Source organism: Eschrichtius robustus, chromosome X (genome assembly GCF_028021215.1).
Source record: "Eschrichtius robustus isolate mEscRob2 chromosome X, mEscRob2.pri, whole genome shotgun sequence".
Taxonomy (NCBI): domain Eukaryota; kingdom Metazoa; phylum Chordata; class Mammalia; order Artiodactyla; family Eschrichtiidae; genus Eschrichtius; species Eschrichtius robustus.
In genome coordinates, this window is record NC_090845.1 from 39332898 (window position 1) to 39347938 (window position 15041).

General features: G+C 35.7%; 1 protein-coding gene across 8 annotated transcripts in view; it reads right to left on the bottom strand.

Moving 5' to 3' along the window:
- Positions 1 to 15041, bottom strand: part of CASK (calcium/calmodulin dependent serine protein kinase) — a 396439-nt gene that overhangs the window by 34071 nt on the left and 347327 nt on the right. For 2 of the 8 annotated variants that reach the window (XM_068532534.1, XM_068532533.1), the window contains exons 16-19: positions 6001 to 6086; positions 4856 to 4924; positions 2159 to 2227; positions 730 to 765 (exon numbers count right to left, since the gene is read on the bottom strand). In XM_068532534.1, the coding sequence (XP_068388635.1) occupies positions 730 to 765; positions 2159 to 2227; positions 4856 to 4924; positions 6001 to 6086 (260 nt within the window). The remainder of the gene's footprint in view (positions 1 to 729; positions 766 to 2158; positions 2228 to 4855; positions 4925 to 6000; positions 6087 to 15041) is intronic. The other 6 variants (XM_068532538.1, XM_068532537.1, XM_068532536.1 and 3 more) reach the window with 3 other exon arrangements.

Sequence of the window (15041 nt, forward strand, 5' to 3'; positions counted from 1 at the left end):
AGTTTTATTTTTTAAACAGGATTTAGACTTTGTATTTTACTCTTTTTAGAGAAGAAAAATGAGTTTGAATCCTGGCTTTGCCAGTGTAACACTTGAAATCTGCACAGAGCTTCAAGATATTTTTCAGAAATCCAGCCTATAAAATAACAAGTCTCTGCATTTGCACCTAAAATTCATACTCAAAGTGCCAGCAAATTGAAAGTTACTTGCTTGTGTTTGTTAGGCAGCACTTAACTTTTCATGTTTGATTAGGCTGTAAAGCCAGGAATTTTCGGTTCTTTTTTTTTTTTCATTGTATATGGCTTTTAGAAATACACATGCAGATACAAATTAAGAAAAAGCCTTCAAACTTCAGATAATTATTGCTTAAAAATGTTCACTGGCATGTAAGTTTTGGTTATTCTTAGAATTCTAAGAATTTTGTAACCTTTAAAAATTTTTTTCCACCCCAGAGGCAGGCCCATAAGATCCCCAAAGGCTGAATTCTCAACCATCAACACAAAATGATCAGGTTGAAATTACAATAACCATCACAGCTACAAAGATGTTAGGAAAAAAATCTTTATAGAGAATTAGTCATGTGTAATGTGTTAAAATGAAATGGTACAAGCTCTCAATGCTCAAATGTTATGGTCCAAAATGCAGACATTATGGGATGAAAAGGGTTAATAAAGGATTGGCTATTAGCAGCTCAGTTTAGAGAAGTTTCTATAGAGGGTATCTATTCACCTGTCGTCCTTTTGGTTGGGTAGTTGATGGCAAGTCCTGTAGAATAAAGCCAACCCAGGAGAAAAATTTTCATTTACTTTTCAAAGAGTACAAGGTAATTTGTGTGTTCTGTTACAATATGGTTAAAAAATGAGCTAGATTTAAGTTGTAAAGAGATAATATACATTATTCCATTTCTCAGAAATGTTGAGTTATCAAAAAAAAAAAAATCAAACCCAGGCCATTTAGCAGCAAGCTGAAGAAAGCAGGTAAGTTTAAGCAGAGAGAAAATGTGTTCTTAAGAAACAACTCAGCATCTTCAACACAAAAGCCACTGCAAGTGAAATAGCCTATTTAAAAAACCCCCCAGAACTCAAAAGAGCTGTTGCCCTTTTCAACTTAGTCACTGCAACCATTTAGATTTAGAAAAATTCAATGGTTGTACGGATTTTCACCATCTTAAAGTTATTAAATGTTATAAATGAATTCCTTTGGTAGCCTGTTTTGAAGCTGCAAATAAAAGTCTTAGGAAATTTTCTTCCATAATTTCTCTTATATCATTCCATTTGAGGTGATCTCTAAATTATTTAAAAATTTATCTGATAAAAATGTTGATATATTTTTAAAGGGCAAGTTAATAGGAAAAAAGTGATACTGCTGTATTATTAGAACTCTCAATATTTTTAACAGCAATATCAGCAACTTATAGATTTTGTTACCCCAAATATTGCACACCTGCACGTATAAGTGCTCCCATTTGTTTAAATTAAAAACAATTCTTTTTACTTTTCAAAATGGATAGTTCTGAAAAAAAAAGTAAAATTCCAAGTTCAAGTCAAAATATAAAGTACTTTGTGTTAAAGATGTGATAATAGCGTGGCTTAAGTGCAGTTTGAAGCCAGTTCCTTTTGCTGTTTATATCCAGGCAAGGCTTATAATTCACAAAAGTATGTGCACGTACCACAATAACAGAGGGCACACCAATTCGTAAACTTAGATAGCGGAAACTAAAACATGTTGCTGATATCACTCAGAATAGACAACTACAAAGCCCGAGAATACCCAAATGCCTACTCTGCAAAATCCTTACATTTCTTTATCTTTCTCAAATTAAAAAAAAAAATGTTGAGAAATTTCAAGAAACTTCCATTTACATCCTTTGCATAACTTTGAGCAAAGTCATAAATAGTAGATGGGTGACATAGAAATACTTTGAGAATGACCAAAGCAGTCTTGAACTACATTTCTTCAAATTTAACTAATGAAAGGCATTTTTAATGAGAAGAAAACGTTGAAAAAGATTTTCCAGGAGTAAACTGCATTGTAGCTGTAGTAGCCTTGTATATCGGCAGAAGACAATATTTCCACTGAACACATGTAACTAGAACACTCATGGCAGGTGGCACCAACAAAATTGTCACACTTTGCTGTGTGGAGCTAGAGTTCTTACCGAAACAGAATTGTTAGTGCTGCTATGACCATTAGCTGGGGACTGTCTGGAAGTGGAGGGGGAATCTCTCTGAAATAAGACACAAGGTTCATTAACACAGAACACCAGCACAGAAACAGAGATATTCACATCAACAGTTACAACCACAGTCTGACAACCATTTCCTTTGAGGTTTTAGCTATAAAGGTGCCATACTGACTTACTTGCATCATTTCACAGAAGTATGAAAAAAATTTTTACAGTTTGAAGATTCACATATTGTAAGTGATGACCGTGTCATTCATTAACCATTTATTTCCTGTCTCTAACATTCTATAACCTTTGCTTTCTTTAAATAAGACCCCGAAGGGTGACTTGATATTAAAATCCTATCAAGTACTGTAAAATGACAGATATTACTATACAATTACTGTGCTGAAGATCCCAACTGCCTAATTTTTATTGAAAATTAGGTTTGAAAAGTATTTATTTAATAATCCTTAGGTACTTTGGTATCAAAAATTACTGAATGATGCAATTTGAAGTGAAGTGAATCTCAAAAAAAGACTTCTCATGTTGTAATCACCTTAGAATCTTTCTAGGATAGATATTACTAATAAGGGTAAAAGATAGATATACACCAGAGAAGAAACCTTTCTTCTTTTAGATTATTTTAGCAGATTAATTAAAACAATAATCTTGAGCCTCTAAAGATTCTGGCAAAGATCCCAGCAGCCACAGCCACTATACTATGTGACATGCTCAAAATCCTTTCCAGGCTCCACTCGCTTATTGTCCAAATCAACTTTAATGTTAGAAAAAGGAGGGGATGAAATAAGTATTTAAAAATTTTTGGTTTAGTAGAGTTCTTTGAAACCTTTGAAATGTGCATGTCTGCTCAAAAGACATTTGCTTTTTCTAGAAGACTTAAAGAAAACCTCCGGAACCTGTTAGCTTTTAAATAATGGGATCCCTTAGATGAGTATTGTCAGATGTTAGTGAGCAGAATGATGTCTAGGCGCCACCCCCAGAGACTCATGTCAGTAGGGCCAGGGTGTGGGGCAGGGGTCCCCTCTTTTACCAACGGCCAGGGGGATGCTGATGAAGGTGGCCAGAGAGCTTTTCTTTGGGAAGTACTGCTGTAGCTGGGAAGAGTCCAACCACAGGCTTGAATTCTGCCAGAGCACAGGAGAGTCAAGCAGATTGGGGGTAGGGCTAGGAGGGGAATACATTTTTTCCTATTCTTCAGAGGTAAAGAAGGTAAGAGAGGGCTCTTCTTACTCGAGAGCATAGCATTTATATGTGTAATACTGGTCCCACCCCAAAACTAGTTCAACCACTCAAAAACACAAGAGAAACTTTTTAATAACTAACATTATTTTCTGGTTAGTGAGCCAAAAAGACAAAAATCAATCGTATTTACTAAATTTCTTCCAAGATGAGAAATGGTATGAGGACCACCTGTGATTTTTAGACTATCAAAATGCTTTACATAAAAATGCATGTGACAGTCTCTCTTTTCCGGTAAGGTTTGTGTACTAGGTAACAAATTTCAAAACTATAAATCCTGGAGCAGAAGTAGTTCCATATTTTGTTTTGAAATGTAGTACTAATTGAAGTTCCATAAAAAGCCACCGAGAGGAGCTCAAGAACTGATATAACAGAAACCCCAATTGTCACGGCTCACTAAAAATATACTTGGCAAAACTACAAATTCTTATACATATCTTCAATAGGTTTACAAAAAAACATGAAGCCTCTGATTTTTCTTGTGAAATTTACATCACTACTGGAGACTGGAAGAAACATTATAATTTCTCCTAAGTACAAATTCAATTTTCTAGATGAAATAAGTTGTCTGCCAGTCTTAAATATTAACTGGAGGAAATGTGTACTTCATATTGATGTACACATACTTGGAAGATGCACAAGAAAGAACAAGCTTCAGAAAAAAGTATTCAAACTGAATGTGCAATGACCAAGGATGACACCATTTAGGCCGGCTCATATTTCCAAATATAAAAAGAATAGATTTTTGAATCTCACTTACTAACCAATAGCAAACTGAATAATATAGGTTGGGAAAGCTACAATTTCTAAAGGATAAGCCTAATGTAAGAAAGGAGCTTTGGGTTTGTATTACTCTAGAAAACTTACTTGTTTACGAATCAGATAACATTCCAATTTAAACAATTTCACAGAAGGTTGCAAAAGCCTATATTCCTCTAATAACGTCAGTTATCAATTTCTCATAGACTTAACATCCATCTAGAGACCTGTCACAATTATTTGAACTACTCTATCTTAACAGAAATAGACCACTTCTCACATCCTTGGAAAGAAGAACTATCTATGTGATTTCTTAACAAGGGAAGTGAATGTACTTCCTGGAAATATTATTGCAATTATGATCTTTTTTTTTCCCCAGAGACTCTATTTGTTCTTTATTAAGCCTTTGTCATTATTTGGAGCTTCTCTATATGTATTTTGTTTTGATTCCAGCCTGCAGAAAGTTAAAGTGCTGAGGACATCCCCATGGAAGCAGGGCTGAGTAGGTGGATGGGACCTACTCTGTTCCGTTATCTTTGTTGTAAAATTGGTGTGCAGTGATCAACAGCACAGGCAGAAACAATTTCCCAGAAAGCCAAAACATTCAGCCATCAGCAGACAGTTAGTTAAGAACCCAGAGGAGACGGGGTGTTTCGTTAGAGCTATTACCTCACAGGACGACGACTGAGTGCGGTAACTTGGCACGATCTTGAAGGTGATACTCCCCCGCATTTCCCGCTGGGGGGGAAGAAAAAGGAGAGCTCTTTTAACAAACAAATGTTGCACACAAAAACGCGCAAGAAACCACTGAAAATGTGGGGGTGTATTTAATGCAAGTCAGCTGAGAGTGCACGGGCCTAAAATGAAACCGAGTTATAAAAGCAGGAACTGCTCACACTAACGGTGGAGGTTGTTCCTGGGAAAAGCCCTGCAAAGTCGAGGCTGACTGTCCTGGTCATACAGCAATGGTATAACAGACCTCTGATGGTTACCTTTTCATAGACACGAATACAACTCTAAGTGACATGTCTTTCAAGAGTGAATGTAAGTTGAACTGTACAATAGAACAAGTAATTAATTACGTAAGAATTATATTTGGTAGGCTACATTATGATGGTGTACTCCACAAAAATCTGCTCTTTATTTCATAATTTTGACATTAGTTTTGACTGTAGTGAGTCTGTGGTGCTTATTTCACCTTTAATAGATATAAGTAACATGGGAGGCTGCTACATTGTGGTGGGAAGAAGGTCCAGGACAAGAGGTCCAAAACATCTCCCTCTGCTCACCAGGGCCTGTCACTCTGCACCCCCCACCCCGCCCCAATCCAAAGCCTAATTTGAACACAGATTTTGAATATGCACGGTAAAAAATGGCCTGGTCTACTATGACTTTCCTTTCCCCTGTGCTGTAGACAAAGCCAATACAGCTGGCTATGACTCAGCTACACAGGAAAGAGGCTTCTGATACTGCTGATGTCAGCAGAGTTGAGGTCAGTGAGAAACTAGTTCACAAGCATGCACAACTGCAAAGGTTTTCTTTAAACATCTGCTCTATAAGAACAGGAGACAAAGGATTGAAAGGAGAATGTTCAAGCCCATACTGCTAAAGATGGGCAAAATGTTTCTAAGCTCTGCTGCATGTGAACATTTTCCTAGCTCTCAGTTTTTATGAATGTTGTGTAAGTTCAAGTCCACACAAATGATGGTACCAGATATATTCTGATTATAAAAGAATACCCTTTATTTGTGCATTAATAAATAAGTTAATGAACTGAAAGCCAATCTTAGAAAAAGAGACTTTCATTTACTCACAAGCATTTTTTGCAGCTGTTCCACTGTTTGGTTAGCCACACTGATGCCATTGATTTCTCGAATTTCATCTCCGACATGAAGTGTACCTAAGAAATTACACAAAATTATAAACATGAAATGATATATACTTTTATAATAATAAAATCCAAAGGCAGCAACGTAAGTAATTAAAAAAAATTAAGCTAAATACAGAAGGCCAATATTTCAGAACCAGGTACAAGTTAGGCTCACATAGTAAACTCACCAAAACAGATACACATAACTTATGGAAGACACAGTTTTGAAAGATGGCTGTAGAAATCTGCTTATTTTTCTGAGAGAGGCAGTGTGTATATAGTGGTTTAAAACTACAACTTCTAGATGCAGCCTGTCTGGGTTCATATCTCTGCTTCATCACTTATACTAGCTTTAAGATCTTAGGTAACTTACTGAAACTTTCCATGTCTTGGTTTTCACACTTGTAAAATGGAGATGAAAACAGTATCTATCTCATAGGATTGTTATGAGGATTAAATGAGTCTAATACATGTAGAGGGCTTAGAACTGTTCTTGGCACACAGTCAGTACCATTTAAGTGTTTGCTGTTATTATCATTATTATCTACCCAATATGATACAAAGGCTGTTGATTTTCAAAGAATTATGATATGATAATATCTGTGTAACAACAAATTTATATTAGACATACTGCAACCTTTTAATAATAACTTGGTAGGCATTTCAGGGTCCTGTAATACTTCAACTAGACAAAGTGACCGAGAACCAATGGTTAAATAGTGTTATGTAAAATTTTGCTTTCTTATTTATGAATTGTGCACGTTTACTTATTGACCTGACTTCATCATGAAAAGCTCATTGTATCTTTAAGAGGTACACATTAAAATGCATATAAATAAAATAAGGCGCCTGGTATTTGCTTCAAAGTAATCCAGGGGGATGGGCAGTAGGGAAAATACAGATGAAACCAGTGTGCCCATGAATTAACAATAATTCTACCTGGCTTATGGGTATGTGGGCGATCACTTCACTATTCTTTCCACTTTTCTCTACTTCAACTGACTGCACTGTTTTCTCTACTCATGTTTGAAAGTTAACATAATAAAACATAAAAATTTGGGGACTTTTGTTTCAAATATGGTTGATTAGGCACTCACAGACTTTCTTACAACTACATATCCCGTCTGGGGCACACCTCTTGAAGTGTTACTGGTCTCACAAAAGGAATGCAAATTCCCAAGAACACTTCCCACTTTCATCCTCACTCTCCCCTCCACACAAAAGAACCCTGTGAGCTGCATCCAGAGTGGTGGCAAAGTAAGGATGGAATGAAATAGTGGGAGGAGTAAATGCCATTGCTGCAATGCCTGCTGGCCAGATTCTGAGCCTTGGGCTAATAGCAAGTTAGAGAAGCTGAGCCTAGGATTCTGTAGAGAGCCAAGACCCAGATCAGTGGTACTCCATGGCAGCTGGTAGAACAGGGAACAAACCCTTTCTGGAGGAAAGCGTTTCCAGTTTAGGCCCCCAAGACTTCCACTGATTTGAACAAGCAATAGGCTTACAATCAAAGATCACCAAATATACAATAAGGCAAACTACTATGCGAGTCATCAGAAAGAGAAAAAACAGATTTAGATTCTCGAGGAGGATAGATATTGGAATGGTCAGATATAGAATACAAGAATACCTTGTTTTCTTGTGCCTTGCTTTACTGTGCCTCAAAGATACTGCATTTTTTATAAATTGAAGGTTTGTGGCAACCCTGTGTTAAGCAAGTCTATCTGCGCCATTTTTCCAACAGCATTTGCTCGCTTCATGTCTCTGCATCATGTTTTGGTAATTCTCTCAATACTTCAAACTTTTTCATCATTATTATATTTGTTATGGTGATCTGTGATGAGTGATCTTTGCTGTTACTATTGTAATTGTTTTGGGGGTGTCATGAACTGTGCTCATATAAGATGGCAAACTTACCTGATTGTTGAAATGACAACAAAGGATTTAGAACATTACATAAAGTTAGTTGACAAAGCAGTGGCAGGGTTTGAGAGAACTGACTACAATTTTAAAACAGGTTCTACCATGGGTAAAATGCTATCAAACAGCACTGCATGCTACAGAGAAATCATTTGTGAAAGGAAGAGTCAATCAATGAGGCAAACTTCATTGTTGTCTTCTTTTAAGAAATTGCCAGAGCCACCTCAAGCTTCAGCAACCACCACCCTGATCGATCAGCAGCCATCAACATCTAGACAGTACCCTCCACCAGGAGCAAAGATTATGATTTGCTGAAGGCTTAGATGATGGTTAGCATTTTTTAGCAATAAAGTAATTTTTAATTAAAGTATGTATATTTTTTAGACATAATGCTATTGCACGCTTAATAGATGAAAGCATAGTGCAAACATAACTTTTATATGCACTGGGAAACAAAAAAATTCATGTGACTCACTTTATTGTGGTGGTCTGAAACCAAACCTGTAATATCTCCAAGGTATGCCTATGTAAAATAGCTATATGTTAAATATTAGGGGAAAGAAAGGGACCTATTTACAAGGATGAACATGCAACAAGAGATTATCAGGTGTGAACAGACAGATCCGAAAATAAAAAGAAGAACAAGTGACTAGTACCTCTAGAAAGGAAAAATATAATTGGTAGCATAAGCCAGTGAACGGATGAGCTGAACAGGAGTTCATATATGGCTGAAGAGAGTTTCAGTGAACTGGAAGACATAACCAAATAAATTGTCTAGAATGCAGTTCAGAGAAATAAGGAGATAAGGAAAATAGGAAACAAGAAATAGAGAATGGAGAAGAGGCAATATTTGAAGAAACATGGTTGTAAATTTTCTTGAACTGATGAAAACATGATTACACAGCTCCAGGAAGAATAATGTATCCCAAGTAGGATAAATAAAAAGAAATCCATGCTGGGAGGTAGTAAAACTACAGAACATCAAAGACAAAGACCTTAAAAAGTCCAGGGAGAAAGGAGAGATCACCTACAAAGCAAGGACAGTTATAGTGACACCAGACTTCTTGATATCAAACAACAGATGCCAAAAGAAAACAGAATGGTAACCATTAATTTAAAACTGTGCTCTCAGCAAAAGTAATCAAGATTGAGGCTGACATAAAAGGGGAAATTGACAGTAACACAATAATAGTAGGGGACTTTAACATCCCACTTTCACCAATGGACAGATCATCCAAAATGAAAAAAGGAAACACAAGCTTTAAATGACACATTAAACAAGATGGGCTTAATTGATATTTATAGGACATTCCATCCAAAAACAACAGAATACACTTTCTTCTCAACTGCTCATGGAACATTCTCCAGAATAGATCATACCTTGGGTCACAAATCAAGTCTTAGTAAATTTAAGAAAATTGAAATGGTATCAAGTATCTTTTCCGACCACAGCGCTAAGAGGCTAGATATCAATTACAGGAAAAAAACTGTAAAAAATACAAACACATGGAGGCTAAACAATATGCTTAAATAAACAAGAGATCACTGAAGAAATCAAAGAGAAAATCAAAAAATACCTAGAAACAAATGACAATGAAAACACGATGACCCAAAACCTATGGGATGCAGCAAAAGCAGTTCTAAGAGGAAAGCTTATAGCAATACAATCCTACCTCAAGAAACAAGAAACATCTCAAATAAACAACCTAACTTTACACCTAAAGCAATTAGAGAAAGAAGAACCAAAAAAACCCCAAAGTTAGCAGAAGGAAAGAAATCATAAAGATCAGATCAGAAACAAATGAAAAAGAAATGAAGGAAACGATAGCAAAGATCAATAAAACTAAAAGCTGGTTCTTTGAGAAGATAAACAAGATTGATAAACCACTAGACAGACTCATCAAGAAAAGGAGAAAACTCAAATCAACAGAATTAGAAATGAAAAAAGGAGAAGTAACAACTGACACTGCAGAAATAAAAGGATCATGAGGAATTACTAGAAGCAACTACATGCCAATAAAATGGACAACCTGGAAGAAATGGACAAATTCTTAGAAAAGCACAACCTTCTGAGACTGAACCAGGAAGAAATAGAAAATATAAACAGACCAATCACAAGCATTAAAATTGAGACTGTGACTAAAAATCTTCCAACGAACAAAAGCCCAGGACCAGATGGCTTCACAAGCAAATTCTATCAAACATTTAGAGAAGAGCTAACACCTATCCTCCTCAAACTCTTCCAAAATACAGCAGAGGGAGGAACACTCCCAAACTCATTCTACGAGGCCACCATCACCCTGATACCAAAACCAGACAAAGATGTCACAAAAAAAGAAAACTACAAGCCAATATCACTGAACAGAGATGCAAAAATCCTCAACAAAACACTAGCAAACAGAATCCAACAGCACATTAAAAGGATCATACACCATGATCAAGTGGGGTTTATCCCAGGAATGCAAGGATTCTTCAATATACGCAAATCAATCAATGTGATACACCATATTAACAAATTGAAGGAGAAAAACCATATGATAATCTCAAAAGATGCAGAAAAAGCTTTTGACAAAATTCAACACCCATTTATGATAAAACTCTCCAGAAAGTAGGCATAGAAGGAACCTACCTCAACATAATAAACGCCACATAGGACAAACCCACAGCCAATATCATTCTCAGTGGTGAAAAACTGAAACCATTTCCTCTAAAATCAGGAACAAGATAAGGATGCCCACTCTCTCCACTATTATTCAACATAGTTCTGGAAGTTTTAGCCACAGTGATCAGAGAAGAAAAAGAAATAAAAGGAATCCAAATCAGAAAAGAAGTAAAGCTGTCACTCTTTGCAGATGACGTGATACTATACATAGAGAATCCTAAAGATGCCACCAGAAAACTACTAGAGCTAATCAATGAATTTGGTAAAGTTGCAGGATACAAAATTAATGCACAGAAATCTCTTGCATTCCTATACACTAATGATGAAAACTCTGAAAGAGAAATTAAGGAAACACTCCCATTAACCACTGCAACAAAAAGAATAAAATACCTAGGAATAAACCTACCTAAGGAGGTAAAAGACCTGTATGCAGAAAACTGTAAGACACTGATGAAAGAAATTAAAGATGATACCAACAGATGGAGAGATATACCATGTTCTTGGATTGGGAGAATCAACATTGTGAACATGATTCTACTACCCAAAGCAATCTACAGATTCAATGCAATCCCTATCAAATTACCAGTGGCATTTTTTACGGAACTAGAACAAAAAATCTTAAAATTTGTATGGAGACACAAAAGACCCCGAATAGCCAAAGCAGTCTTGAGGGAAAAAAACGGAGCTGGAGGAATCAGACTCCCTGACTTCAGACTATACTACAAAGCTACAGTAATCAAGACAGTATGGTACTGGCACAGAAACAGAAATATAGATCAATGGAACAGGATAGAGAGCCCAGAGATAAACCCACACACATATGGTCACCTTATCTTTGATAAAGGAGGCAAGAATATACAATGGAGAAAAGACAGCCTCTTCAATAAGTGGTGCTGGGAAAACTGGACAGCTACATGAAAAAGAATGAAATTAGAACACTCCCTAACACCATACACAAAAATAAACTCAAAATGGATTAAAGACCTAAATGTAAGGCCAGACACTATCAAACTCTTAGAGGAAAACATAGGCAGAACACTCTTTGACATAAATCACAGCAATATCCTTTTTGACCCACCTCCTAGAGAAATGGAAATAAAAACAAAAATAAACAAATGGGACCTAATGAAACTTCAAAGCTTTTGCACAGCAAAGGAAAACATAAACAAGACAAAAAGACAACCCTCAGAATGGGAGAAAATATTTGCAAATGAAGCAACTGAGAAGGGATTCATCTCCAAAATATACAAGCAGCTCATGCAGCTCAATATCAAAAAAACAAACAACCCAATCCAAAAATGGGCAGAAGACCTAAACAGACATTTCTCCAAAGAAGATATACAGATTGCCAACAAACACATGAAAGGATGCTCAACATCACTAATCATTAGAGAAATGCAAATCAAAACTACAATGAGGTATCACCTCACACTGGTCAGAATGGCCATCATCAAAATATCTACAAACAGTAAATGCTGGAGAGGGTGTGGTGAAAAGGGGACTCTCTTGCACTGTTGGTGGGAATGTAAATGGATACAGCCACTATGGAGAACAGCATGGAGGTTCCTTAAAAAACTAAAACTAGAACTACCATATGACCTAGCAATCCCACTACTGAGCATATACCCTGAGAAAACCATAATTCAAAAAGAGTCATGTACCACAATGCTCACTGCAGCTGTATTTATAATAGCCAGGACATGGAAGCAACCTAGGTGTCCATCGACAGATGACTGGATAAAGAAGATGTGGCACATATATACAATGGAGCATTACTCAGCCATAAAAGGAAACGAAATTGAGTTATTTGTAATGAAGTAGGTGGACATAAGAGTCTGTCATACTGAGTGAAGTAAGTCAGAAAGAGAAAAACGAATACCGTATGCTAACATATATATGGAATCTAAAAAAAAAAAACCAACAAAAAAGGTTCTGAAGAACCTAGGGCCACGACAGGAATAAAGACACAGATGTAGAGAATGGACTTGCGGACATGGGGAGGGGGAAGGGTAAGCTGGGACGAAGTGAGAGAGTAGCACTGACATATATACACTACCAAATGTAAAAAAATAGCTAGTGGGAAGCAGCTGCATCACACTGCATGGGGAGATCAGCTTGGTGCTTTGTGACCACCTAGAGGGGTGGGATAGGGAAAGTGGAAGGGAGATGCAAGAGGGAGGGGATATGGGGATATATGTATACATATAGCTGATTCACTTTGTTATACAGCACCAACTAACACAACATTGTAAAGCAATTATACTCCTATAAAGATGTTCAAAAAAAAAAAAAAAAGATTGAGGCTGAAATGAAATATTTACAGATAAACACCACCTGAGGGAGTTTATCAACAAGAGACTATCACTAAAGGAACTTTAAACGATGTAGTTTAGGAAGAAAGAAAAATGCTCCCCAAAGGATGGTCTGCAGTGCAAAAAGGAATGATGAGCAAATAAAATCGTAAACATTTATGTAAATCCAAACAAAAATGGTCATGTATTTTAAGAGTAATTTCAAATTTGTGGATTTAAAACAGGACAGAACGAAAGTGCTGGGCAAGAATAATATGCAAGTCAAGACTGGGATCTAACTTGATGTTCCAGTGTCTTTGTATTCTTTGGGAGTGGGATTAACATACTGCTTCACTTTAGTATATGTCGAGTTAAATACGCATGACAAAATTTCAAGGTAACCACCTAAAAAATAGAAATAGAGTGCTGAAATTCTAATTTACCTGGGGGTGGGGGATGGAACAAAAATGAAGGAAAAATATCAATTAAAATATGGAATAAATATTAAAAAAAGCAAGATGATAGAAATCATCAAAATAAATATTAATGGACTAACCTTGCCCATTAAAAGATAGCAATCATCAGAGTGCATTACAAAATGAAAAACCCAAATTTGGAAATGTTTGTAAGACACACTCTACAGCATACAGGCACAGAATGGTTAGAAATAAAAGGAGGGAAGAAGACATGCTAGGAAATACTAAAATTAAGCTGGAATAACTATATTAATATAAAATAGGTTTTAAGTAGAAAGTATATTAAGGATAGACATGGTTACCAGGCACTTCTATGCTCCTAATAAAACAGCTTTGAATATATAAAACCAAAAGTGAGAGATCTGTAAGTAGAAATAGAGAAATTCTACCATGATAATTGGAATATTTCAACAATTATTGATAGGTCAAACAGATAAAAAATTAGTCAATATATAGAATATTTGAACAAAAAAATTAACCTCAAGCAATCATATAGAGAACTCTGCATGCAACAATTAAAGAATAGTCAAAAAAAAAAAAGAATAAACAGTCTTCTTAAGTACACATGGACCATTTACAAGAATGATTAAAGTGCTATGCCATAAAGCAAGTCTGAACAAACCTCAAAGAAATGGTGTCATACAGACCACATTCTCTGACCCCAATGCAATTAAGTTAGAAGTAAAACATAAAAAGATATACAGGAAATCCTCTTAAATGTGGTACATAAAAATATTTCTAAATAACTTGTGGGTCAATGAAAAATATAACACTAGAAATTCAAAAATACTTAGAACTGAATCACAATAAAAATGCTTCATATCGTAACTGGTGGGATACTGATAAAACAGTACTTAGACAGGTAGAGTTTAACCTTAAATGCATATATTAGAGATGAAGAAAGACTGGAATAAATGAACTAAGTGTTGAATTTTAAAAGTTAGATAAAACCAATAGAAAGTAGAAGGAAGGAGAAAATAAAAATTCGGTCATAAAACAATAAAATAGAAGATAAATATACAATGGAGAGAATTAACAGAACCCAAAGTGGGTTTTTGAACAAACCTCTGGTAAGTTGATCAAGAGAAAAAAGACAAGGCACAAATAAATATTAGGAATAAAGGGTACATAATTACAGAGACAGCAGAAAATAAAAAGGTAAGTGGACACTAAGAAGAAGCTTACTAGAATAATTTTAAAAACTTAAGATTTTTTCAGAAAAATGTAATTTACCAGAGCTCACTCAAGATATAGAAAGGCTGAATAGCCTTATGAATGTTAAAGAAATTGAAACAGTGGTAAAACAAAAAAAAAAAACTTCCTTGAAAGAAACCAAACACAAAACACCAGCCCCTGATAGTTTTATAGGCAAGTTCTACTAAACTTACAGGCTACAAATCATTCCAATATTATACAATATTCAGAGAACTCATGAAGAGAGGTTCTCCAAGTCATTTTATGAGGCCAGTGTAACTTTGAAACTAACATCAGACAGAGAAACACAGGAAAGGAAAATTAACTACAGGCCAGTCTCACTCCTAATTACAATCACAAAAATCTTAAACAAAATAATAGCACATAGAATCAAGCAGTACATACCAAAAGATAATACACAATGACTAAGCTGGGTTTATCTGAA